The sequence below is a fragment of the Rhinolophus ferrumequinum genome, chromosome 11 (assembly GCF_004115265.2).
Source record: "Rhinolophus ferrumequinum isolate MPI-CBG mRhiFer1 chromosome 11, mRhiFer1_v1.p, whole genome shotgun sequence".
NCBI classification, from domain to species: Eukaryota; Metazoa; Chordata; class Mammalia; order Chiroptera; family Rhinolophidae; genus Rhinolophus; species Rhinolophus ferrumequinum.
The window spans coordinates 76,973,387-76,999,949 of NC_046294.1; the positions used below are offsets into that span (position 1 = coordinate 76,973,387).

Genomic DNA, 26,563 nt, shown 5'->3' on the forward strand with positions numbered 1-26,563 from the left:
CAGTAAAAAGCAACATAGTGAAAAGAACAGGATTAGGGATCACATCATATGAGTGTGAGTAGCCATCGTTTTCATTTATTATTCATATCACTTACTCAAGACTCAGTTTTTTCATCTGCAAAATGGGAATGATAATCTTTAATTCACTAATTTGTTCACAGGATCAAATGAGAGAAGATATTTTTAAAGTATATTGGAAACTGAATAAATGAGTGATATTCTTCAATATAAGTTAGTCGGTACCAAATGAGGGCACAAAAATGTGTTAGAGAAGTTCAGAAGTGGAAAATAGTATTGTGAGAAGAGTAGTCTTGGAATTCAATTCAGTAAATATTAATCAATCTCTTACATGCTGATGCTGTGCTAAGTGCTCAGGACACAGGTGAATATTGTGCTTTCTTAGTTATTTTAGAAAGTGGTCCACTTCCAAGATCCTGATTCATTTGTCTTCGAATTTGTGGTTTTCTAGATCAGGGTGGGAAGGATCGAAATGTGTGGTAGGCAGGAAGGGGAGAAGCCTCGTGGTAAAGTAAAAGTGGAACGAATGCAAACAACTTTGATATAACATAATAGGTATCATACCAGAGTTGTGTACAAAAATACTATGGTAATTCACTCTTCCTGGGAGAATTGGAGAAGAGCTCATGGAGACGGTAACATATGAAGTGGACTTGGATGGATGAGTTGATTGTTTCAGAAGAGGAGAAAGAGCAAAGATCAGGAACAGAGACATGTATGCCTAGGAAGAAGTGCACAGCATTTTAGAGAATGTGTGTACAGGGCACTTGAAGAGAGTTGGGGAAGAAAGGCTTAAATCTAAAGCTGGAAAAGGATTTTGACACAATTTTGCTGCACAGAGGTGTTTGAACATCATCCTCTAGGCCAGGAATGGGAAATAGACTTCATCTTTTATGGCAGCTCCGTGGCATGGAATATTATTTTGAGAGGGATTCTGAGTCCCAGACCGAGCCCTGACTGAGGATCAGTGTGCTCTGGGCCCCGGGAGGCTTTATCTCTGCTCCAGGTAACAGGACACTTCAGGTGCTTCCCAGCAGCTCTCAGACCAGTTTGGCCTCAAGTAGATGTGTGCCACTAAAATATAGGACACTGATAAACTAATAAAGTGGAGAGAGCTGATTCAACATGGGCTCTGGAATCCGACAAACTGAGAATGAATCCTTCCTTCCACCAGTGTGATCTGAAGCAGATGGCCTGCTCTCTGGAAACCTCACTTTTCTTAAGTGCAGTTTTCTGAAAGTGGGAATAATAATAGTACCAACCTCATAGGGTTGTTAAAATAATGAAATATGAAGCCCTAAGCACATTGCCTAGCCTGATCAATGTATGGTTGTTGCTGATAATAATAAATAATAATAATAATAATAATAATAATAATAATAATAATAATATCTCACATATAGCTTAAATAAAAGGCGTCTATAGAGCAGTGGTAGTGTGTAATCTTCTCTATGTCTGATACCTACTATTGACTACCAGTTACTTTTTTTAAGTTTTATCACTGGAAAAAATTCCTTGCAGAGTTAAAGTTGAGTGTAAATAAATACTTTCTCTTAGTCATATAATTTACATCTCTGTGTGTTGAAAGCATCCCTAACATGTAGGACCAGTAAAATTTATCTTGAAGTACAGGATCTGGCAGACATAACTAAAGGAGGTTATAGTCAGGGTCTTTACGTGGTAGTAATCCTTCCCGCTTGGAGAGGTTCCTCTCTTTACCTGAGCCCTTAGTTCATGTAGTTTTCATTTCAGTATATATTTTCATTATAAAGGAGTGTGATCCAGGAGGCCAAAAGAGTGTACTCTGGTCTACACAGTGGAAATCTGAAGTTTGTTTGGGTTGAGAGACAACGATGCTTACTTGTAGGTCAGATGTATCTATCCTGCACCAATTACCCAAACTGCAGATCTGGGAGGAATGGACTTATTAGATCAATGACTAATTATTATTAGCACAAATAAAGACTCAGAGAGACAGTAGGAAGGGCACCAAAGAAAATAACACCTTGATGCATTTAAGGAAGAAAAGAATTGATCTGCAGTATCTGATTTCTAAAATGATTAATTTCTAGTTTTATTTAATTTCTAGTTTTATCTCCAGTTGGTAACTCACTGTAGTTATGTTTTGCTTCTAGTATTTGTTTACTTCTGAATTTTATATTATATTATATTATATTATAATATTATATCCAACCAACAAATTATCACTGGATTGTTTTTTTCCTTATTAAAAAAATCTCCTTTGTGTGCATTCACATTTGACTTGCCCATAGAACTGAAAACCACAAGTCAAGGAAATTTGGGCAGGGCTTCTATAAGAAATAACTGACCTAGATCTTGAGAAAGAAAACAGGCAGGAGTGAAAAGACTAGATTGTGAGAAATTTAGGGATTAAGAGAACCTGGGCTTTAGAATTGGATAGACCTGCTCTGGACGAGTAAAAAAAGTTGGAGCTTTGGAAAGATTAGAAATTTGGTCTTAAGCATTCAAGGTGAGATGAAATGTAATGGTAAACATCAAATGGAAAGGGAAAACTTGGGAAAGAAAAGAATCCAAGAGGCAAGGGCTGGGTAGCAGAGTAAGCTGAAAATAAAGAGACTGAAAATAAAGAATATGGGTAGTGGCTGCTCAACTGGCTCAGGGATGGGTGCAGGATGATTTAGAGTAGGGTCAGGAGTGACAGAGCCAGTTTGACAGAGGAAGTGCAAATGGAGTTTAGGCAAAAGAGAGTGAAGGTATGGGAGTGGATAATTCCCCAAGGTGGTGAAGACAAAGCTTGAAAGTAGGGCATTGATGGATTTGATGAAATCAAAGTAAACAGGTAGTAGTTAAGAAAACAACTTTAGTTCTACATCATTCTAAATCCTGTAAAACTAACAATGATTTTTTTTTTTTTGAAAAAATTTTGTAAGGTTGTACTTTTCAGCACCTTTGTTTCAGAACTACTAATCAGCACCTTATGTCTGTCTAGGAGGGTCTACCATTCTATGTGAACTCTGTGGATAGAAACATTTTTTCCCCCCAAATCCATCAAGTTCACCAATTCTTAAGATCCACTAGAAGCTTCAGCTAACCAGCTTTTGATAGAATAGGTAGAGTGTTTTAAAAAATCTGAAATTCCAGCTATTGGAGCCATGGAGACAACAGTCCCAATTAAAGATAGGTCAATTTCTTTCCCATTTTCCAAGAACCTCCCTAATATTTGTGTAGTGTTGTGCAAGTTTGTAGGGATTTTTGGCAGAGAGCGGCTCAATATCTTGCCTGAAGACTCATACTAAAGAGAATTAATGTAGGTATGGAGAAGTTTATGATCTCTTGAAATTGGGAGAAGCAACAAAACTCTGTAAGGTAAGAAAAAAAATGTTAGGAAAATTGATTTGTGGTCCTTATACTAGTACCTTTAAGCTTAGGACATTTTTATGGGAAAATGTGAGTATTCTAGCTAGAGAAGGTCCAGAAATAATATTACATTTTCTATTTTAAAATTAGCAGGCAAAACTATACAATTCACATCTGGAAAATCAACCAGTTGACAGTGCATTTGTCCCCAAGCCAGCAGGCATGAGGGAGGGAAGCGGTGTGCCTCCGTGGGACGCTTCCCTGCTGGAGAATGAGTTTTTCCGAGGTAAGTCCATGCATGAAGTTGCCTTTGGAACTCCCAGTACTAAAGCAAATAATATTGTAATTACAGTTTGTATGAAAATGCTCAAAACATACCAAACCCTGTACTTTATTTTTGAAGTCCTCTTGTTTACCTTATCTAAAGAGGATGCTGTTATATGCTATTAACACAAATATTAAAGAATCTTACATTTATTTATTTATTTTAATAAATTTTATTGGGGAATATTGGGGTGTCACGTCCAGCGCAACAAAAGTTGTGGGAAGTGAGAAGGGCAACACAGGGTTAAGATATATAGTAGCCAAGAATAGAGAGCAAGCGGGGCCAAGGGACTCCAGCCTCAAAGGAATGAGCCCCAAATCAGGCCAACACATAGCTTTTATTGATTAACAAATGAGGACATAAAGCTTGTTAATCTCAAGATCTGTGAATTTCACATGTTATACTAGGAAACTGATTCAAGCCAATCACCCTTGCCTGCAGACAGTGGAACCGTAAGTCTCAGGATACATATACTTCCCCAAGGGACAAAAACTTTATGCATATGAATAGGTGGAGAGCTGATGTTACCACATCATTGAATCTCTTGCCAAGCAGGATGTGGGAAGGAATGTAGCCACAGAGGCAGAAGCTCTCCTTAGCCGGGGGAAGGTGGGGGTCTGTGCCCACCTCTATCAACCCTGTGAGTTCTCCAGATGGCCCTTATGTGACTGTGCCTGGCTTAGGTTGTTCCTTCCTTGAGGAATCTTACCCGTCATTGACTAACCTGCCATCCTTTGGGGCCAAACAGGGAGACATAAGGTGTAAGCACAAAGGTGAAGCAAAGTCCATGAAAGGATCCATCTCACAGACTCTCTTTTCTTTAGGGGTAGGTATGAGGGGACAGACGGGTAGGCTGCTGCGTGGCAACATTGGGGAACAGTGTGTTTCTCCAGGGCCCATCAGCTCCAAGCCATTGTCCTTCAATCTAGTTGTGGAGGGTGCAGCTCAGCTCCCAGTCCAGTTGCCATCCCCTGTGGAAATTGAACCGTCAACCTTGTTGTTGAGAGTTCGCACTCTAACCAACTGAGCCATCCAGCTGCCCCTCCAGAAGCTTAGCGGCAGTTCATTGTCTTCAATCTAGTTGTGGAGGGCACAGCTCACTGGCCCATGTGGGAATCAAACTAGCAACCCTGTTGTTAAGAACTCACTGTCTAACCAGCTGAGCCATCCGGCCGCCCCAAGAATCTTATATTTAAATATGATCTAAGCAAACATTCTAATATCAAGGCTGATAAATCTATGGTAATCATGTTTAATATTTAACGTCAGGTGAAAGGGAAATACAACTTTAGAAATACGTCTATAAAGTTTACTGTTCTTAATAAACTTTTATTGCTACTGATTAGGACCTACCAAAATGCACTGTGATGAAATATAATTGTTGTTAAACAATTAGCCTTGGGTAATAGATAACAATAAAGACTGAAACAGATTCCAAAAGTACTACATGCACATGGATGTTATTGTTATATAAGCATAGCTCCCCTTTACATAGGTTTTTCTGTATCAAAATAAGCCTGGCCATTTGACAAGCGAACTCTGAAGTCATTCACCAGCTTCACCCCGAGGAACTAAATTCAATTTGCAAATACAATGACATCACCTTGACCCCATCGTTGGGATGAGTGGGGTGGTGAGAGACACCCAGCTGGACAGTCAACCTAGGGACTACTTTTAGTAAGATGGTTCCTGGCAGAGAACTTGCTTCAGAAAAAAGACCCATAGGAAAATCTCTGTTTTAAGACAAACGTTTTGCTAGCAGAGGAGAGCTACTGTTTATGAAATGGGGGAAAAAAATTAAAAAAAAATATGACTTGGCTTCTGAAAATAAAGAGAAGCAGTACAAACTTTTTTTTTTTTTTTTTTTAAACCTCAAGAGTAGAGAGTAAAACAGCATTGTTAATTTGGGATTCCAAGTGACTTTGAATAATTTAAAATCTTACTGTGGAGATGTTAAGAGTGGTTACCTCTGGGGAGGATTCCAGGTGATTTTACTTCTTTTGTTATACTTTCCTGTATGTTTTACTATAATGACATTGCTTTTGTAGTCAGCAAGAAAACTTTATTACTGAACAACTTGAAAGAGAGAACAGAAACCAAAGAGATTTTATTATAAATCTACCTATTTTAAAGGTAGATTTTTACTCATTAAATAGTTTTTGTTTTTTAATTTTTTAATTAAAAAAAAATTTTTGTCCCACCTTATAGTTTGGCATTGCTTATTTTATTAGTGGATATGTGGAGTAAATTATTTCAGAGACTGGAGGTAAATATTTCTTCATTAAAGCATTGATAGGATGATTCCCTGAAGAATTTCTTAGTTAGAGATCCTTAATGCTCAAGGTTAGTTCTTCTGCTGGCTGTACAAACTTAATACCGTGTGTCTACGAAAATAAGACCTAGCCGGAGAATCAGCTCTAATGCGTCTTTTGGAGCAAAAATTAATGTAAGACCAGGTATTATATTATATTATATTAAAGACTCAGTCTTATGTTATAGTAAAATAAGATCGGGTCTTATATTAATTAAGGAGGTCACTGGGCCCTAACTTGGACACCACTCTCCAGCCTTGCCACAGAGAGAACAGTAAACATTGTTTCACAATGGCAACTTCACGTCCTTGTAACATTGTGCACTCATAGTGAAATCATCCTTTTAACTCATTGAAAGAAAAAATGAAAAGTGAATTTTTGTGGCGCATGGTGGCATTTTACTGTGGTTGCTTGCAAGGACTCGGGAGACAGACTGCCTGGATCCACTTACTATGTACCTGTGTGATCTCAACAACTTATTTAATTGCTTTGTGCCTCAGTTTCCTCATTTATAAAATGAGACTAGTAATAGTACCAATCTCATCAGGTTATGTGAGGGTTTAATGAATTAATAAATTAAGTGCTTAGAACTGTGCCTGATACAAAGTGCTATGTTAAAGGAATGCTAAGGAGTCTACTTTTTTCAGAAAAAACAACCTACCATTAGCATATCATTTAACAATATTGTATAGAACTTTAAATTTTATGTATTGCTCAAATCCATCCAAATAAGTGTGCTTATAAATTAGGTGCTAAACTTTTGGTGGTGATGCTGTTTTCTTAGCAGTATAACTGAGAAGCCACATGTTATTTATAGACTCTAATTTCTGTTACAATCCTCTGAGGTAAACACAGTTGGAAATATTTTAGCTATGTATGATACAAAAGATATACCAAAAGAAACCATGATTAAAATTTGTTCTTATAAAAAAAGAAAATGTAGCTTTATGTCCTTAAGTCATTATGGAAGGTTAACTTTGAGAAAGCATAATTTGAAAAAGTATGAAAAAAAACTTCTATTACAGTTTTGTAAAAGTCAGACTAACATAATCAAAACTAATATCACCACACTTACGATAATATGATAAAAATAAAATTATAAATGATTATGTTTCTTGAAGAGGGGCCTCAATAACTCAAATTATTAGGGTATAAAATGTTATGCAAAAAATTTCACTCATATTCTCCTTTCAGTTTTAGATGACTTGGATAGCAAACTGGCTCAGGAACAATATCCAAGCTCAGTGAATACCACAACACCTCTCAGCTATGGATCAAGAACACCGTTCAGTCATTTTTACTCCAGTGGGAACAGACATGGTACTATCACAGGAAGGCACAAAAATCACTATAATGAAACTTCTAATATGTCTATCTATGATATCCTAAGACCAAGAACCCCTAGAGAAGGTTTTAAAACCTTTTCTCCTAGAACACGGACAATTTATGATATGTACAGGACGAGGGAGCCCAGAGTCTTAAAAGAAGACTATATGCAAAAGAATACTTTTGGTAGTACTTCTCTGTGTTTTGACAGCAGGCAACGATTAGCCTCACCAGCCACAGGGCCTTCCACAGCAAGAAGCTTACATTTTCCAACCACAACTCAGAACAAGAGTGGATTTATACCACCAAACCACCAGCAGAGCCCAAAGAGAAGTCCTTTATCATCCATTGTATGGAATAGATCAGATTTTTCTAGAGATAGGCAGAACCAGGAGGAGTTGCTGACGGCACCATCACCGATGGACGTTGACCCTGCTGACCACTATACATATCCCAGGTGTTTTCAGGACAAGAGGAGATATAAATTTTACTGTTCACAGAGTGTTTACCAAAATGTTAGTTTAAATTCCCCCACAGAGAATGCAATGAGTCCTGACCCATTTGAAAACTCAGAGAATATGCCATTCTACCATCAAGACAACCCATTTGCTAGATCTTTCTTTAGCAATACCTTTGGACGAAGCAGGGAACAGAGATTTGGACAAAATCCTTTTTGGGGCCAGCAGGAAGAACATTCTACCTGGTCTGGCTTTCATCAAAGCCGGAAAGCATTCACTTCTTCTGACAGAGACTTTGAAATGATTTCCCCTGAAGCAAATAGTGCATCAGCTGGTCATGGCCATAGTGTTTCTTCTCAACACGGGGGATCATTTTCTCATAGTTACAGAACCAATGTTTCCAGAGACCAAGAAGAGCCACATCCCTGGCAATTTGATACTCAGACATCCACACTGGAGAGCATGGAAGTGTCACAAGGTAATGAGAACCAGATGACTCATTTCAACACACCAAATGTTTGCTCTGTGACTGGTTCAAGCTACCCCATCAAATCTGGTGGGTTAGAATGTCAACAGGACAGCTCCATAGAAGTACATGTCAACAAAGATCCTTACTCATTTGGAATTGCTCAGACTCTAGCATCCTCATTCAGAACTTCCTTCCCCCAGATTCCTGATGACAAAGGGACTTCTCAGAGTCCCAACTTTCAGAATTCTACAGTCACTTTGAAGAAAATTAAGCCTGCTTCTCTTCCAGTAAGAAACTACACAGAAGTCACTGTGACCAATAGCAATTCATTTGATTCTCCACCTCTTTTGGAAAGCCAACCCAATATTTTGGTCACAGGAGTGAATAATGAGAAAGATTTGAATGAATCTGTTTTGGAAAAAGACAAACGACTAAACAAGATGGACCACACAAGCACAGCAAGTGAAATGCCCCAACCTGTTTCACAGACAGTAATCTCTGACCCTTTGGCTGATTTTCAAAATCCTCTTTCCCAAGACTCAGCCAAGAGCAACAGATTTGTTTTTAATACATCTACTACAATAAGTTCAAAAAAGTCACCTAGCATCACTTCCAAGAAAGATATCTCCAAAATTCACATATCACAGAGAGATAAAGGCAATGAACTAAAAAAAGATAAGAGTTATACTGAAAACAGAAAACTTGGCTCAGCAACGTCCCTTTCTTTCATTCGGGAAAGCAGGATACCATCATCTTTTTCCAGCCCCAAACAAGGTTGTTCCCAGGAATTAAGAGTAAGTAATGAAGATATTTCAAGCATTATTAAAAATAAGCACTGGAGCTCCGAACCTACTGATAATCAAAATGTACAGGCTCCAGCAAAGCTTGCAGTTTCAGAGACCGAGAAAGTACAACAATGTGCCAAAACTCATTCTACCAACTGTAGCAAGTCAGCTGCCAATCACAACATCCCATGTGATTCCTTCTGTCTGTCATCAGGTACACTACCAGATTCCTCACCATCGAATAATTCTTTCCTTAATGCACGGATGGTTCCTTCTACTACAGTGTTCTCCAAAAAAACTCCTTCGGGCAAAGATCCATCTCAGGGAGAAAAAGAAGAAAAAGACAATGATAACAAGAATAAAAATGATCGTTTAGTCCCAAACCCCTCAGAAAATCAAAAGAGTGATCACAGCTGTGTGCCTATACATAACGAAGTGGTTGATGTTGTCAAATGCCCTCCTTTCAGGGTTGGAAAGGTAAAAGGAAAAGTAAGACAACGTATATCCTACATTGAAAAGTTAAGCAAAACAGAAAGTAAATCAACACCCACAAGTGACAGCAGTAGCTTCAATGACGTGAATCAAAGTGATTCCAAGGCTCCTGAGCATCACACAATTTATTGTACCTTACCAAGAAAAGCAGCCAGTTTTCTCATCGATAGCAGGGAGTCAGAAAGTAAGATGGTTTCTTCATTTAGGAATGAGCCACTTCCACTCCAAATTGAAAATAATGTGGAAAGTCCAGTAGGGAAGGACACAGCAAACAAATGTAGTCGCAGTTCTTCTGTGTCAGAAAGCAGTTGTTCCAAAGTAGTTTCAGACTCAGTCTCAGTACCACATGAAGCCACAGAGCAAATGACAAATATGGCAGATATTGGATCTGCTTCCATTACAGAAGGACCACTTCCATTCCTCATCAAGAGGGCTGTGTCATGTCCTTCAGGGGTACCAAGTTTCTCAGTTGTAAGAGATGAAAGAGAAAAATGCTTGGTCTCGGACACAGATGCTTCTGCTGTAATACTAAGGCCTTGGGAGAAAACTGTTAATCCTTTGGAAAGTAACTCATCCGTTAGGGATTGTTCTTTAACCAGAAGACACCACCAAAAGGAATACCCTCAAGAACGCACTGAAAAAGATGGTAAAATGGCTGCCTCCAGGACAGGTATAGTTTCCCTTTCAAATGAAAACCCTTTACCTTTTTCTTCAGATATGGCAGGGGAGAAAAGTGGGAAAACATTACATAACTTTAAGACTACTAGTATGTTTTCTGTTTCTCGTGATGAAGATAATGTAAAATGTCTTGAGGTAGTTTCAGTATATTACACTCTACCAAGGAAACATAGCAAAAAATTCCGTGACCTCCTTCAAAAGTATACACAAAATATCGATTCACTTACAAAATCAACTGAAGTGGGAACTGAAACATTTCCTAATGTGTTAGAAAAGGACAAATTAAATTATTCTACACAAGAGCAGTCAGGAACACCTTCATCTGAAGATCTAAAGATACTGGTCAGCTCTTCTCAGGAAAACAGCCATTGTCTTTCGCACAACACTGAAAATGTGACTGTTTTACAATTACCAAGTATTGGACCCTCAGAATCTACATTCCAGGAAATGGCTTCTATTGAAGCAGATGTTTCTCATCGTAAAGGAGAATCTAAAACTAGAGAGATTTCCCCAGATAACTTAGCTAAAAAACCGCCAGGTGATTCACAAAACAGGAAAGAGAGAGGGAAAAAATTGCAAAGTGAAACACTGCATATTTCATCAATGCTTCAGGGAAAAAAAGTTACAGAAGAGAAATCTGAAAATTACCAGAAATCCATTAAATCAAGTAACAGTGGTCCTTCAGATCTTCCAGCCCACTCAGAAGAGAATGTTGAAAATCCCCAAACCAGAAGAAGTTCTGGGGAGTGTGCAGGTAGTGATATAGCCATTACAACTACTGGAAGTAGAAAGTGTCTTCAGAAAGATATTACTGGTATAGCTAAAGATGACAGCTCCAATGGATTGCAGCCTAGAAAAGTCAGAGGGGAAATTGCAGCAGATTTCCAAAAAAAGACTGACAAAGCACTTTCTGACTCAGAAAGTCAAGTCTTTGCTCTTACTCCAGCTTTGCATAAACTACAGCTTGATAAGGAGACTTGTTCAGGTGAACGAGATTTAGACAGTTTGCAGTCTGAACCCAGAGAACTGCCACAAAGAAGTCAGGAGGTAAATTTGACAGAGAACAGCAAGGCTAAAGATGAAAGGCAGAGGTTGGCATGGGATCAACTTTCACTTCCTGCAAGAAGTAATGAAAATAAAACCAACTTGGATAACCTAGAAAGAGGGAAAAACAGATCTTCAGTTAAACACAGACTAGCAGCCAGGTCCAAAGCAAGCAGAAAATTTCCAGCTAAAGACTTAAGCCCCAGAAAGCACGTAGCTGCTATCTTCCCCCAAAGCGGGAACAGCTCTGACTTCGGTGGTTTATCTCTTGGCACCCTAGAGTGCAACCCGCGGTCCTCTGAGCCTACTGCTATGTCCACAGAATCCACAGGTGAAAGCAGGTTGAGTAATGATGGAATAGATGTGGAGACATCTGACAACCCTCTCCAGGTAACCGTAATACCCAACAGAGAAGCTTCTACAGACTTAAGCAATCAGAAGTCTAACAGCATTTCACAACCACATCAGAATGAGTTTAAAAACATCTCAGAATCAAGACCAAAGTATGAGAATTCTAAAGATGTGACAGTAGCTCAGATTTTGGAAAGAGAGTCAGGAACCCTGGCCCAACCCACACTCACCAGCCGCAGGGAAGCAGCCTTCTCTGACCATCAGAGGGGACTGAACCATCATTTTCCATTGGAACCTGAAGAGAAATCTATAGTAAGCATCCCGCTGGCCAGTTGTCAGCAACAACAAAGGAGTGCTGCATCTCTGCAGTGGGAACCTGAGCCACACCCCTATCGTTCAAAGAGTTTAAAAAGCATCAGTGTACACGGTGATGCATTTCGCAAAAGTCATCCTCCAAAAGCCAGGGAGCGCCATTTTTCTGAAAGCACTTCTATCGACAATGCCCTGAGCCGACTGACCGTTGGGAATGAATTCTCAAACAACAGTGGGGACAGTCAAAGATTCAAATTTTTTTCTGAACTTTCCTCTTACAATGAAAATGAAAGTTGGGCTTTGTACAGTGGCAGGACAAAAACGAGTCCCAAGTCTGCAACATCTATATCCAGACCTATCGATTATGGGATTTTTGGGAAAGAACAACAGTTGGCTTTCTTGGAGAATGTAAAGAGGTCACTCACACAAGGAAGATTATGGAAACCCAGTTTTCTTAAGAACCCTGGCTTCCTGAAAGATGATGTCATTAACTCTCCTAAACCAACAGAGTTATCAAGCCCACATTGTCCCAGCACTCAGATGCCAGGAGATGGCTTATCTCCAAGTGTACCACTTAATATCTATGAAGAGGATCCAGTAGACTCAGATTGTGACACAGACACAACTACAGATGATGAATACTACCTGGATGAAAATGACAAAGAGTCAGAACTATGAGGCCCTTTCAGTAAAATGCATAACCTTTTCACCAAAAGCTTATAATGGAAATAAAGTGTAAATGTGTATGTCCATGGGAAGGACAAATATAAAACTATCTATCTGCGGAGGCCCTGCTCTGAAACAAACCAATTTTTTTGTTGTTCCCTCCACTGCCTATATACACGTTTCCTGAATTCTAGAGCAACTTCTTCCTGTTTTGAGGGATTCTCTGCTGTTTTCTTCCTCTGTATATATGACATATAATATATCCTTGGCCTTCCTCCCCCACCCCCAACTTAGTCTCTAATTTGCTGTCCAATTTTGGCTTTCTGCTCTACTTTCCCCCTAACTTTTTTTACACTTTTCATTGTGATTTACAACCCTAATATCCCAAGCACATACGAAACTTACCAGTTACCCAGCACAACTGCAAAACACTACATTGCCTCCTCTGGTCCGTAGCCCATACTCATGCCATTAAGTAAAATGTAGGGATAATGACAGTGGAGTAAATATTATCATCCTGTTTGACTCACCAACATTTAGGAGCTTTAGGGTTTGGGTTTTTGTTTTGTTTTTTCCTTTCAAACAAAGATAAGGGAATTTTCATAAGGACATCCTATTATATCTATAGTGGAGCCAGGGAGGCACATGTTTGAAGTGCTTGTTGAGATTATAGATGAGGAACTGAATCCCTAGTAAGCCAGACGACACTTAGTACTCCTAAGAATTACTTTGAAATAATTTGTAGGAATTGGCTGAATTGTTAAGAACTGACTTTTAATCAAGTCAAGGACTGAGCCAGGCAACCTGAGTGTAAAGAAGGTGGCTTGGCTGTGGAATTGCTGCTTAGGAATGAAATATAACTGGGCAGTGGAGATAAGTAGACACGACTCCATGAGACTCATCTTACTCCATGAGCAACTGCTTTTTCCCATTTCTCTAGAACTATCCATTTTTCTATTTTCTTCATTTCCCATGTGGGGCATTTTAGTCACAAGTATGGGTGGTAGGCTTGGCCATGTCCCTAAAGTGCTGCTAAATCAGATCTGACGCCCTGAGATTCACAGGCTTCTTTGCCAGATCATTTACCAAACCCTTGGGAAATTAGAAGACAGAGCTTCTAAGGGCGTATCACTACGATTCTTTCAATAATTTTTTTAGACTAAATAATTTCTCATACCCACTGAGAACTTGACTTTCCTAACTCTTTAGTTGCTGTGCAGAACTTCTGCAGATTTCTCTCCTCCTGATCAGAATAAAGAGCAACAAATGGCAGTGAAGATAATTTGCTGCAGAAAGTATGCCATCCCTGACCGTAGTTCTGTGAGGGTCAATATGAGTGGACTTCTTGTCTGGTTTATACTGGCTTCCTGATCTAATTTTATTTTCCGTTTTTCTCACCTCGTCTGTTTCATCCATATAAATGTAAGGATAATGATAGGTGTTGGTAAGTGTATAAGGATCTGGAACTGATCAAGTTCAAGAAAGAACTATACTATCATTATCTTCTTAATCATTGCCTAGAAGCAAAATGCCAGGGCAGGTTCACACTGTTCCCATGCAACTCAAAACTAATGAAGATGTGGCAATTAACATGAAAGCTATTCCTTCTATCTGTAAATTGTTTTCAACTTTAGGCTCTGACCAGTCATGAGCTTAAAGAGACAGATGATAGAATTTCAAATCAACTCTTCAGAAGTTTTCAATTTAAACTTGTCTAGTAAAGAATAAGTAACATGTTATTCTTTCTTTTATGTATATTTGTAAATGCTACCTTTCCCTATTTTCTATTTATCTGATTAAGTAAAATTTTCATAAACCATGACTTATGTTTTTATGGAAAGATATTCAGTTAATATTTTAATATGAAGAGTCTTGACTTTTTTTTTTAATGATCAGCTTGCAAGTTCTATTTCAGCAGATACTCAGTCTACATGTATGCTACAAAAGGGGAAATGAAGTTTGCTTATATTTCACTGAGTTTAGGCTGTATCTGTATTGTAACTTGATATCCTTAACGAAATTGAGTTAAAGTGAGAATGAACAACCACTTCGGGGCCCTGGTTCTTTGCACTAGAATCTACGGTATCTGAACTCAAAGGTGATTTGATGGTCAATATTCACTTGCACTATTTGTAATGTTTGCTTGTTCGTCTGGCTCAAGAATCAAGAACACAGAAAATTCATGAAAATAGCACCTTCTATAGTTTTATACTTTTGTAAAACACTTCGTTAAAGAAGTATAGCAAATTTCTATGTATTTTAACATACAGACTGCTGCTTTTTAATATTCATTTTTGGTGTAGCTATAGTAATTTATAAGTCATTTTTATAGTTTTAACTTGTTTTCTAAAAGATGTAATCATTATTAAAAATGAATATTCACATAAATGGAGTAAACCACGAGGGAATCAATAAAAATAAGTACCTGATAAATTATTAACTTGGTTAGGTAATGGACTTCTATAACCATAAATTTTACATGTAAAGTCCATTTAAAAGAGTGCTTAATGAGATTAATTGTTAGACTTTCTTCTAAATAATTTTGCTCTTACATTGTAAATACATTGATATTAATAAAACTTCACTGCTACTAACAATGTTTTGACTACTGGTAAGCTAATAAAAGCTACTTTGTGTAGGAGGTGACTATGTGCTCCTATTGGAGGTGGTGAAAGAAAGTCCACGTAGATGGGAATGAAATTGGAAAAGCCACACCTCCATAAAAGTAATATACTGTGTTGAATGCCAGACGGTTAAAGAGGCCTTATTGCTCAGGGTTTATCGTTAATAATAGTAATAATGCTTCAGAATATCCGACTTAAATGTACAGTGTAAATATGTAAATATTTTACCTTCCAAGCAAGTTTGTGATGTATTACTACTTAGGGGCTCTGTGACTGGCACTTCTGTGTTCTGAAACAAATAAGCCTTAAGCACTTTTGTTAAAATGTTGTCAAATAATCCTTTTATGTACTTGTTCTCAAACCTGTTCTCTAGATATTAAATGTGTTATAAGACAAAGTGCAAATTTAAAACAATGCCTGTGCTGAAATAAATGTTTTAAATAGATGTGCTGCTTGACTTAGTGTTTATTCCCATCCTCAAACGATGATTTGTAAGTGTGAACATTTCAGGAAAAATAACAAAAGTAGGGGTGGGGTACAAATCTTTCTGGTAGCTATTGAATGAGATCGGCTATATGAGGATATTAAAAAATAGCAACTTCTCTCTTCTTCTATTTGTACCTAAAAGCAACCGACCTATAAAATGAGATCATTGTACCTGGTTGCCTAATAGAGGAGGAATGGATAAAGTCTGGCATTTCTCTGAGCGTTCCCACATTTCCAGAGGAAGAGGGAACTACACGGAGTTAGGTCACCTACTGACCAGGAGCACTGATGAAACATGAGCAGGTCTTTCCAAGTGTAATAGCAGACATGCAATGCTAATTCCTGCTTAACAAATTAATAGAACTTATCTTTGCCACAAAAGCAACCCAAAGTCGTTTTCCCACCAAGGACAGGAGAGTGTCATCATCTTGAATACTTGTAGACAATATAATCCTCTCTACGCGGTTCAAATAGAAAAGGATTTGTTAAAGAGTATATATAGTACTTTGCTCACAAACACATTGGTAGGGCTGAGGAAATAGACATTAAGCTGAAATTTCAGGACCATTTTCTAAAACCATGACATAGAATTGGATTATTGTGGGAGCTGCTATCTCTGTTCTGACCAGCAAGATGCAGAATTAGGAAGTTGAGTGAGCCAATACACTGTATTGCCATATTCATTTCCCCCAGAATCAACAGACATAAAAGCACTAGTATTATAAACTTACACATAAGAATTTTATTGCTACACTGTTCATGGTGGCAAAAAGAGGAAACATGATAAAAAAAATGATTGACTATATTATGGAATATACACATGTGTAATATTATGAAACCATTAAAAAGAATAAAATAAAGCTATATAAGTGGACTCTGAAAAATTTGCATGAATATTGTTTAATGAGAAAAGCAAAATCTCATTTTTGTAAAGCATTAACCAAAACACCTTCATATGCATGTATACATATGGAAGGATAGATACTAGCTATTAATGTCTGTTGCTTTGTGGCCAAGGGGTAACGGGTAAATGGAGGAGTAGCAGGTGTTGGAGGGTATGTTCAAGAACAGCAGAAAAGGGGCAGCCAGTTAGCTCAGTTGGTTAGAGCACCAGTGCTCTTAACAACAAGGTTGCCGGTTAGATCCCTGCATGCGCCACTGTGAGCTGCGCCCTCCACAACTAGATTGAAACAACAACTTGACTTGGAGGTGATGGGTCCTGGAAAAACACACTTAAAATAGATTTTTTTAAAAGTTGAAAAAAAAAAGAACAACAGCAGAAAAGAGAGAGGATGTGTAGCCAAGACCCCCTCCAAAAAAAAAGAAACAGTAAATACACACACGTACGTGTATATATAGAAATATAAGTGTGTGTATAATTTTGATTATATTATGCACTTAAAATTATATATTAGTGGGTATACAGATGAAAAAAATGAAAAATGATTTTTTAAAAAGATTTACTATGCAAAATATTTAATGAGTTATTTTTTTAAAAAAATTAAAATTTGTACTTGATTTTGTGAAACTGTGTTTTTTCAGTTTTATTGAGATATAAGTGACACATAATACAGTACAAGTTTAAGTTGTACAGCAAATCACTTGACTTACATATACTGTGAACTGGTTACCACAATAAATTTAACATCCATCATCCCCTACAGATAAAAACAAAAAATGTTTTTTTCCTTGTGACAAAAACTTTTAGGAAACAATTGTGTTTTAATAAAATAAATGCTTGATAAAATAAATTCCCCCTAAGCATTCTTCTCGAACCATTCTTTCCAGATTTTGCTATCATTATAGTCTAAACTCAGAAGTACTTCTAGAAATATTTTGAAGCTGTGTAGTGGATACTGATACAATTGTCTATCCAGCGAACATTTTTCTTTTCTCTGGGAACTCCATTCTCTGACTGACCCACCACCACCACCACCACCACCACCACATATTCACTGTGGAAGAATCAATGTTCTCACATGACCCTAAGAGTCTGAGCACAATTGATCGGTTCAGTGATGCATGACTGAGGACATACCCCTATACTATGAGATTCTGAATGCAAGTTAATATTTAAACCAATTGTCTCACAACCTAAAATTCACCCTAGTAACTGTAATGAATGGAAGGGGAGGAATAAAGTTTATATCCCCAGCACCTTGCAGAATGTGTGACAAATTGGGTGCTGAATAAATATTATTAAAATAATTAAAATAAATATTCATGAATTTTGTGGGAATCTAAGTTTGCCTAAACCCATGTAAGGTTTTTATTAATTAATGACATTGAAAATAAGACAATTGTCTAATGTCAGAAAAGGAATTTATCATAAAGATACAGGGATAGTCCTGAAACCAAGGACTGAGATGTCACTTATATACTTTACCATGCCTTTATAGTACACTATATAGAAAACCCCAAGAATTTTCTATAATTCTCCTCCATTTCATCTACAAGGCAAAATATGGTGAAGTTTACATTATCTCTGCTTAAAAGAACAGTCAGTTACAAATTGAAATCTCTTAACCCTGATTTTAGACTCCCAAGGAAAAGATTCTGATTGGTTCAGCATGAGACAGTTTCCATGCTATGAGCCAATCAGCTGTGGCCATGGGATAAGGTGATGTTTTACAAAGCTTCATTGTTAACTGTGGATTGTGGAGTAAAAGAAGAGCAATTACTAAAACGGTAGAAATGTCATGAACTGACTGGACAATCAATTGCAGTGAAGTTTACATAGCTTTAATCTGAGGATTCCAGGGGCCAGGGCAATTCATAAAAGTATGTTGAATGTAGACCTTCCAGAGTCACACACAGACTATAATTCTGTATGTCTGAGATTAGAACTCAATATAGAGATGAATGTGAAAGGGAATAGAAACTTCTTGAAGTGTGCCATTTACTTCAATTTCTGTTTGTGACTTTTCTATTGCCTGGAAAGACCTTCTCCCCCTCTTCCTGCGGCAGATTCCTTTTTGACGTTCATATTTCAGCCTAGATGTCATCTTCTTCAGAAAGCCTCTCTTAATTCTCCCACAGTTAGGTTAACTGGCCTTCACATGGCACACTTATGTTGGAAGAGGCAATCTGCCATCGGCCCTGAACATCCCAGGACATTTTTTGCCAGGAATGCCAAGAATGTAAATCCTTGACCACTCTTTACCCATACCATTTCTCATAGCTGTGTTTGCAGCAAGCAACCTTGAAGGATGACATAATATTTCCCCACCAACTGAGAGCAGGCATAATTAACCTTACTCTAAAAGTGGTAAGCCCCTAAATTCTGTTGTCTTACAGCTGCCAAACTGTTTGTTCCCCCCGCGCTCTTCCCAGGATCTCACAAGGGAGTGCCTCAGCAAACTGAGACCCGATGGAATTATATCAGTCCCTCCCCTTCAATGGATTCCTTGGAGGTGTGTGTGTGTGTGTGTGTGTGTGTGTGTGTGTGTGTGTGAAGGCAAAGTTCAGGCTGGAACACAATGGGAACTTTCGGAAAGATGGCCAGCAGGTTACGTAACACACAGATCTTTTGGTGGTACTTGCCTTTTTTTCTTAATTGGGAAATATTGGAGAACAGTATGTTTTTCCAGGACCCATCAGCTCCAAATCAAGTCATTGTTTTCACTCTAGTTGTGGGCGCAGCTCACTGGCCCGTGTGGAATCGAACCAGCACTGTGCTCTAACCAACTGAGCCAACCAGCTGCCCCAAAACACAGATCTTGAGATTAACAATCATTACCTCTTTAGAAGTTTACCAATAAAAACTACATGTTGGCTTGATTCGGGATTCAGTCCCTGAGACTGTTCCTCTTGGCCTGTGCTTGCACTCTATTACTGACTACTGTCTTTTCTTAACCCTGCGCCCCCCTTCTCCCTCACCACAACCCACGTTGTGCTGGATGCGACACATTCCATGTGCTTCTCTTGCAATGCAGGCACCCATGACAGACCTTTGCACTGTCCCCATGGGATCTAATGGATATATTAGTTTGTTAGGGCTGCCATAACGAATACCACGTATTGTGTGGTTTAAACAACAGAATTTTTTTTCTCACAGTTCTGGAGGCTAGAAGCCCAAGATCAAGATGCCTAGAGGCTTGGTTTCTCCTGAGGTCTATCTCCTTGGAGTGCAGAGGGCTGCCTTCTCACTGCATCCTCGCATGGTCTTTCTTCTATGCCCAAGCATCTCTGAGGTCTCTCTGTGTGCCCAAATTTCCCCTTCTTATAAGGACACCAATTAGATTGGATTAGGGCCCACCCTAATGTCCCACTTTTAACTTTATCGTCTCTTAAAAGGCCCCGTCTTCAAATAGTTCCATTCTGAGGTACTGTGGCTAGTGCTTCAATATATGCATTATGGAAGAACACATTCAGCCCATGACGGAACATAGGGATCCAACACAAGCTAGCATGAAGTTCTGGCTACTGCTCTTGCAGTGAATAATAGCGTTTTCTGTCCCTGACCCAGGAATCCTGTATCTTTTGACAGCATCCATGAAACAGTAAAGACTAACTTAGCTTGTCAGTAGGGTAAAATTCCAGACTCTGCACAGTTCTTGACACCCAAATTTTAGCACCGATCACACTATTTATTTGGCTTCGTTGTCTTTCTCGTCCACTAAACTATAGGAGCTTTGAAGGGATAGTATAATGTCTAAAACATAGTAGACATTAATAAATGTTTGTTGAGTGAATGAAACTTGATTTATGATAAAGAATCTGGTCAAGGCATTTGTTGATCTGAAGAGATACCCTTTTTAAGTAAGATATGGACTAAGATGAGAAAGAAAACGGGTTGGTACAGATTTAGTATTGCTAAACGCATGTTCAGATACAATGATATGGCTTCCTTGATATGTTCTCAAAAAACTGGGTATTACCACAAGTGTTATATAATTAGGCCATATTTTACTATTATCCAGTACTAGCTAACCCTCAGATTATTTCTCTGGAAATTTTTTAAAGTTTGATTTTGGAAGAATGTGAACAAAATGTATTCCAAAGAATTTTTTTTAAGTGATAGCTAGGGCAGAGCAAAGCTTTCAATTTAAAACATGTGGACACCCCCACAAAATAAATGTAAGCAATGAAAGTAAATATCAAGTAATGCCATACTTTAGCATTACAATCTACCAGTGATTTACTATGAGTTTCTGAAAACCTTTCCAAAGTACAAAGAACACTAAAGTACAAAGAACACTAAAATAGGTCAAGAGAACTGGTAAATATATGGGAAAGATTTTGCCCTGGTAAAACTTGGTCATACCAAGAATTAAAGTGAGGAGATGAAGAAAAGGCTGCCCAGTGCCTGCATCTGGCATTTCTGGATTGAGAAACTGCCAAGAGGTGCAGAAGGTGTGTGTCCATTCTGGGATGTATGATCCCCCTGGTTCACCCTAACCTGAGAAGAATCTTTATTTCCTTTGAATAGATTCAAACCATAAGCAGATAAGAGAGGGAGGAATAATTAACAAGTACGACTAAAATGGTCAGAAAAGAGAGGCAGACAGTGGCTTCCAGCTCTTAGGGCCTCTGCCAGTCTCTTCTCAGATCCAACTCCCAGCTTCTAAGGAGTGGCCAAAACCAGTCATTCCTCATCAATTACAGAGACTGGAGCTACCTGACTTTGAAGTGAAGCTCACCTACCAGGCTCCAGGCAAGGCCTCAGCCCGACTTGTGCTACCTGAGTGCCCAGCTTCTCCTCCTTGCTTGGAGCTTCGCCCAAACTCAGTAGATGTTCAGTAAACATTTTTTTTAAAGAAGCGAAAGGTAGGGGAAAGAGGATTGGGGAGAATGCAGGGAATCTCAGTCCTGTGAGAGATTGCTTAGCAGGAAACAAACAACGGACTCAGCCTACCGGTGTGAACAGAGGGCTGTGAGAGGTGGCGCCGGGAGGGGAGCACTGACATTTGCTCTGCAGCTTGTAAAGCCAGTGAAATTCCCTGCCTAAAGGCATTTCCCTAAATATTAAAGTTCTTTCGTCCCACGGCAGTCACTACTGTTTGCCTCCTTTAAAAACCGTTTACACTAAACAGTTGACAAATTCAAGCAACCGGAGATGATGGCCGGCGTGCCAAGGCCTTGGCGATCAAGGGCTGAGAATCTCCACCTCTCTGTGCCGGACCCACGATCCCAGTTCTAAATGGAGTCAAGGAGGCTGGGGGAAGGAGGGGACGTGACCCTCCGCAGTGCGCAAGGCCGGTGACTACCCCGCGCGCTCGCGTTCCGCCGGGGAGACAGCCGGGGGCGGGACGGTGGGCGGCCGCGGACCCGCCCGCCCTGGAGCGGGCCCCCGCCCCGGCCCGCGGCGCTCCCCGCCCCTCCCGGCAGCCGGCGAGCTGGACGCAGAGGCCCGGCGACCATGCGCCGCCTCCCGTGGGCCCTGCTGCTGCCGCTGCAGCTCGTTCTGCTTGTGGTCACCCGGGCCCCCGAGGCGCCGGTCAGCGCGCCGCGGAGCCTGGTGTGGGGTCCCGGGCTGCAGGCGGGCGTCGTTCTGCCGGTCCGCTATTTCTACCTGCAGGCCGTCAGCTCGGAGGGCCAAAACCTCACTCGCTCGCCCCCAGGTAGCGTTCAGCCGCGGGCCTCCCTCGCCCCGCTGCCCGCTCCCCTGCGTCCCCGCTGCGCGTCCTCGCCGCGACCGCGCCTCCCGGGAATCCGCCCCTCGCCTGCGTGGCGTCCCTCCCCTGGCGTGTTGTGTCGCCCTTCCTCGGGTCTGGTCACCTCCTCTTGCCTCCATCACCCCGCCACGAAGGGGGGAGGGAGTCTCAACAAAAGTCTGTTGAATGAATGAATGAACTCCGAGGGCCCTTCCTTATTTAATGTGCAGGGACTGATGTCCCGAGTGGAGGGCGCCCAGGGTGGTAAAGAATGCAGTGTGAGTCACGCGTCGGAGATGGACTTTCCACCCCTGACTTAGTTGTCCGAACTGTTCCAGCAGGGAGTGCCTTCACGTGTTGAGTCATCCAGCCCAGGAATCAAATCGCGTCGGGTTACGCGGCTTGGGCCTGCTGGGTTTGAAACAGCTAACTCCTACAATAAAGGAAACGTCAGAGCAGTAGGCAGAAAGGCAGTTCTGCCTGCTAGATTTTTGTTTTCTTATTGTTTTGAGGTCTTGAAAGCAGAGTGCAGGAATTAATGAAACTCAGTAGAACTCGGGAAGTGTTTGTTCCCTCTACCGAGGGTGCTCGGGTCCCTCTGCTCAGTCGTCCTCCCACGTTCTTCACATCTTCTCAACTTCTTACAACTTGTCCTGCTGGTTTCAAGTTGTTGCCAGTCAGGATTTGTTAATTTATGTCCAGCCAAATGGCACCCTGTTTTATCAACAAAGAGATCATCAGAATAATCCAGTGCCTCTTCTTCCACTGCCAGTTGAAAACTATGACTACTTTTGTTTTTTTTACAAAGTCTTTCCATGGCCCTAAGGATTAGAAGAAACGATTCTTAAGCTCAGTTTCAAAATCTATAGAAAACTATAAAGAAGAAAATACACCCATAGTATATTTTCACTATGGGTGTATTTTCTTCTTTATTGTTTTCTTTATTTTCTAAAATCAATTTTATAATGTTATAATGTTATAATGGGGAGGAAGGTTAGAAAGCAAAAAAGATGGAAAACTAAGAAAAAATTAATTTCACACGGAAAAAATTATGTGATCCAAAATGAAATACTGCTAATCTTACTATTAACAAAAGAACTATAAATTCAAATAAAATTCCATTTTTTAATTCTAAAAATATTGGGAACTTTTTTTTAAGTGTTAATACTAAAAACTGTTAAGCAGTGAGATACTCTCAGAGAAACACTTTCATCCTCCACTAGTGGAGCACAAATTGGTAAAATGTTTCTGGAAATTAATTGTCAAAATGTATCAAGAGTCTTAAACATTTGCAAACCTAATGTACAAAAGAAAATGAGTTTCAACAGTAAAAAATGTAACTTTTTAAAAAATGTCATTTACAAAAATTGCCTCTGCATCTGGTAACCTGATTTCTGAGTATCTGTCCTGAGAAAATGATCAGAATTTGGTCAAATTTTTATATACAAGGATATTCTTGCAACATTATAATTGTTTATTATAGTAAGTTTGAATAGCCAACTATAAGGTCATTTTTAAATAAAGTATGGTATATTCATGTGATAGAATATTTGAGTCATTAAAAGTAACATTTTAGATAACACTTATATGAGGTATCTACAATAGCATAATTCATAGAAACTGAAAGTAGAATGGTGGTTGCCTGTTGCTGATAGAAGAAGGAAATGGGAAGTTGTTGAATCGTTACAGAGTTTCAGTTTTGCAAAATGAAAAAGGTCTAGAGATTTGTTGCACAAAAATGTGAATATATTTAACGCTACTGAACTGTACACTTAAAATGGTTAAGATAGCTAAATTTATGTTGTGTTTTTTACAATTAAATTTTTTAAATTTTGAAGTAATGTTTTAAAAGTTATTTAATAATGTTTATACTAGGTTAAGGATGGATAAAACAGAAAAGAAACTATACAGTTTCATTCTAATTTTGTAATAAATAAATTAACCTGTACCTTGCGTATCAGTTGTAATAGCAAGAGAGTAAGGAAATTTTTTTCACTGTTCTTTTTTCCCAAGTTCCCCCCCCAAAATGATTGTATTGTTTTTATAATCAGGAAAAAAAGTCATAGGAAAGAAAAGACTTCCACTCACTTTTCAGACAACCTCACTTTCATTCCCTTAGACTCTACTTGTTTCCTTTCAGACCACTTGATTTCTAGTTTCCATTTAAAAGTCTGTCCTATAGTTCTAAAAAGCAAACCCAAACAGTTTCTTACATCTTCTGCTACCATCATTCATTTGCAAGTTCTGAAATCTTTCCCTCTCCAAGAACTAATTGAAAAAGAGGCAAATGTTTCTTAAACTGTAGATCGTCTTACATGACCTATCAAGATTCCTTTATTACTATAATTATCGCTTCCATTTAACAGTGTCTGAATACAATTATTATGCTGCGTGTCTCCAGGTACCCAGATAACAAACATGTTGTGAACTTGAATGGTCTAAAGCAGGGGATCTCAAACTGGAGTTCACAGAAATTAGAGGGGTCTATGACCTTGAATGGGGGGGAAAAAAACCTATCTACATCTTTATTTTCACTAACCTCTGACTTAAATGGAATACTTCCTTCTATTATGAATGTAGGCAGAACCCATTGATATTTTTATATTCCCCGCATCTAGCTCAGTGCCTGGCAGAGATGCTCAGTAAAATATTGTAGAAGGAAAAAGAGAAAGGGTGGAGGGAGTATGGTTCGAATATATCAAGATGGTAGGATACAAATATAGCTGACCCTTGAATGATGTGGGGGTTGACCCTGGTGCTGTCGAAATCCACATATACCTTTTGACTCCCCCAAAACTTAACTACAGTGTTTCTCCATATCAGAGGGAGATTGGTTCCAGGACCCCCACGGATACCAAAATCCACAGATGCTCAAGTCCCTTTATAAAATGATATAGAACAATGCATACAGATAACCCTCTGTACCCTTGGCTTCCCAACTGCAGATTCAAAATACTGTCTTCAATTGGTGGTTGATTGAATCCACAGATGCAAAACCCAGGGAAATGGAGGGCCAATTGCACATCTATTGAAAAAAATCTGTATATAAGTGGACCTGCGCAGTTCAAACCTATGTTGTTCAAGGGTCAACTGTATATATTTTCTACTCAGTCCTAGTCTACCTTCATCAGTAATGATATCTTCATAAAATAATCTTACCTCCTAGTTGTGCTGCACTTTACTGTTTTAAACTGTGCTCTATTTAATTTCTAAGTTCTGGTCTTGTGACGTAGAAAGGGTAGATACTATTCTTTTCACTTTACACACAAGAAACTGAGGTTCAGTGAAGCTAAAATGTCTTGCCCATGGCCCCACAGCTAGTATTATGCGTCAGAGCCAAGATCAGACACCTAACCCCTGAATATCTAGTTCAATGCTCTTTTCCCTTAATCAAATCACCCGTTAATATGATTGTCATACATTGATTTTCAGTAAGCTCCTAGAAGGTATCCATGGTCTGCAGGCAGACAGACATTTTTGGAGAATTCCATTTAGCCTCAAGGCAAAACAAGTTGGCCTTCTGGGAGACTCCATCCCCTTGGCCGCGTGGGGTCAACACTTTTGTTGCAGGGCAGAGAATCTTAATAAACTTTCTAAACAATGCAGGTAGGGGTTGGGGATGACTCAGTTTACCTGCAGTGCCTGAGGTTATTCCTCCAACTTTGAATTCTGTGAACCTGTATGCAAATGTTACGGATACCATGACCGGAAAGAACCCAAGCGGCACTCAGAGAGTTAGGAAGGTCAGCTTTATTACTTTGGCGGGTTCAGCGGGATCTTTCCCAAAATACTGAGCCCCTAGCAAGGTTTTGAGCAGGTTTTTATGGGTTGGGGACTTCCTTGAGTTGGGGAAGGGGTAGGTGTCATCTGGTGATTGGCTCGGGGTGTGGCTTGGAGGGGGTTATGCGGAAGTGGGGGGGGGCTTAGGCTGGGGACCTCTCTCTTCGCTCTGGCCACCATTTTAGGTCAGTTTCTCCATCACTAACATTACACAACGTGACCAGGTGGATTGAGGATGGGCTTTGAAAGAAGGAATTCAAGCTGTTTCCAAATACTGACTCTGCTACTCATATGTATGTGACCTTGGACAGGTTACTTAACTTCTTCAAGGGAGCCTTCGTTTCCCTGATCTGTAAAATGGGGGAGATACTACCTACCTTACAAGTTCTTATAGGAAATAAATAAGGTAGAAAACTCATATGAAAACCTCAAGCTCAGGGACTGGCACATAAAAGCTAAGTAAGTGAAGTTTTTAAAAATGCTTTTGATTTCTTTCCAAATC

The 26,563-nt window shown here is 39.4% G+C and overlaps 2 protein-coding genes across 5 annotated transcripts in view; both read left to right on the plus strand.

Moving 5' to 3' along the window:
* EXPH5 (exophilin 5) overlaps positions 1-15,644 on the plus strand; it is a 71,607-nt gene extending 55,963 nt beyond the window's left edge. For 3 of the 4 annotated variants that reach the window (XM_033120424.1, XM_033120426.1, XM_033120427.1), the window contains 2 exons: positions 3,508-3,643; positions 7,189-15,644. In XM_033120424.1, coding sequence (XP_032976315.1) covers positions 3,508-3,643; positions 7,189-12,587 — 5,535 coding nt within the window. In that variant the 3' untranslated portion in view covers positions 12,588-15,644. The remainder of the gene's footprint in view (positions 1-3,507; positions 3,644-7,188) is intronic. The other variant, XM_033120425.1, reaches the window with a different exon arrangement.
* A 6,359-nt stretch (positions 15,645-22,003) lies between these two features.
* POGLUT3 (protein O-glucosyltransferase 3) overlaps positions 22,004-26,563 on the plus strand; it is a 16,873-nt gene continuing 12,313 nt past the window's right edge. Inside the window, exon 1 of the mRNA XM_033121628.1 lies at positions 22,004-22,248. Within this exon, the coding sequence (XP_032977519.1) occupies positions 22,047-22,248 (202 nt within the window). The 5' untranslated portion in view covers positions 22,004-22,046. The remainder of the gene's footprint in view (positions 22,249-26,563) is intronic.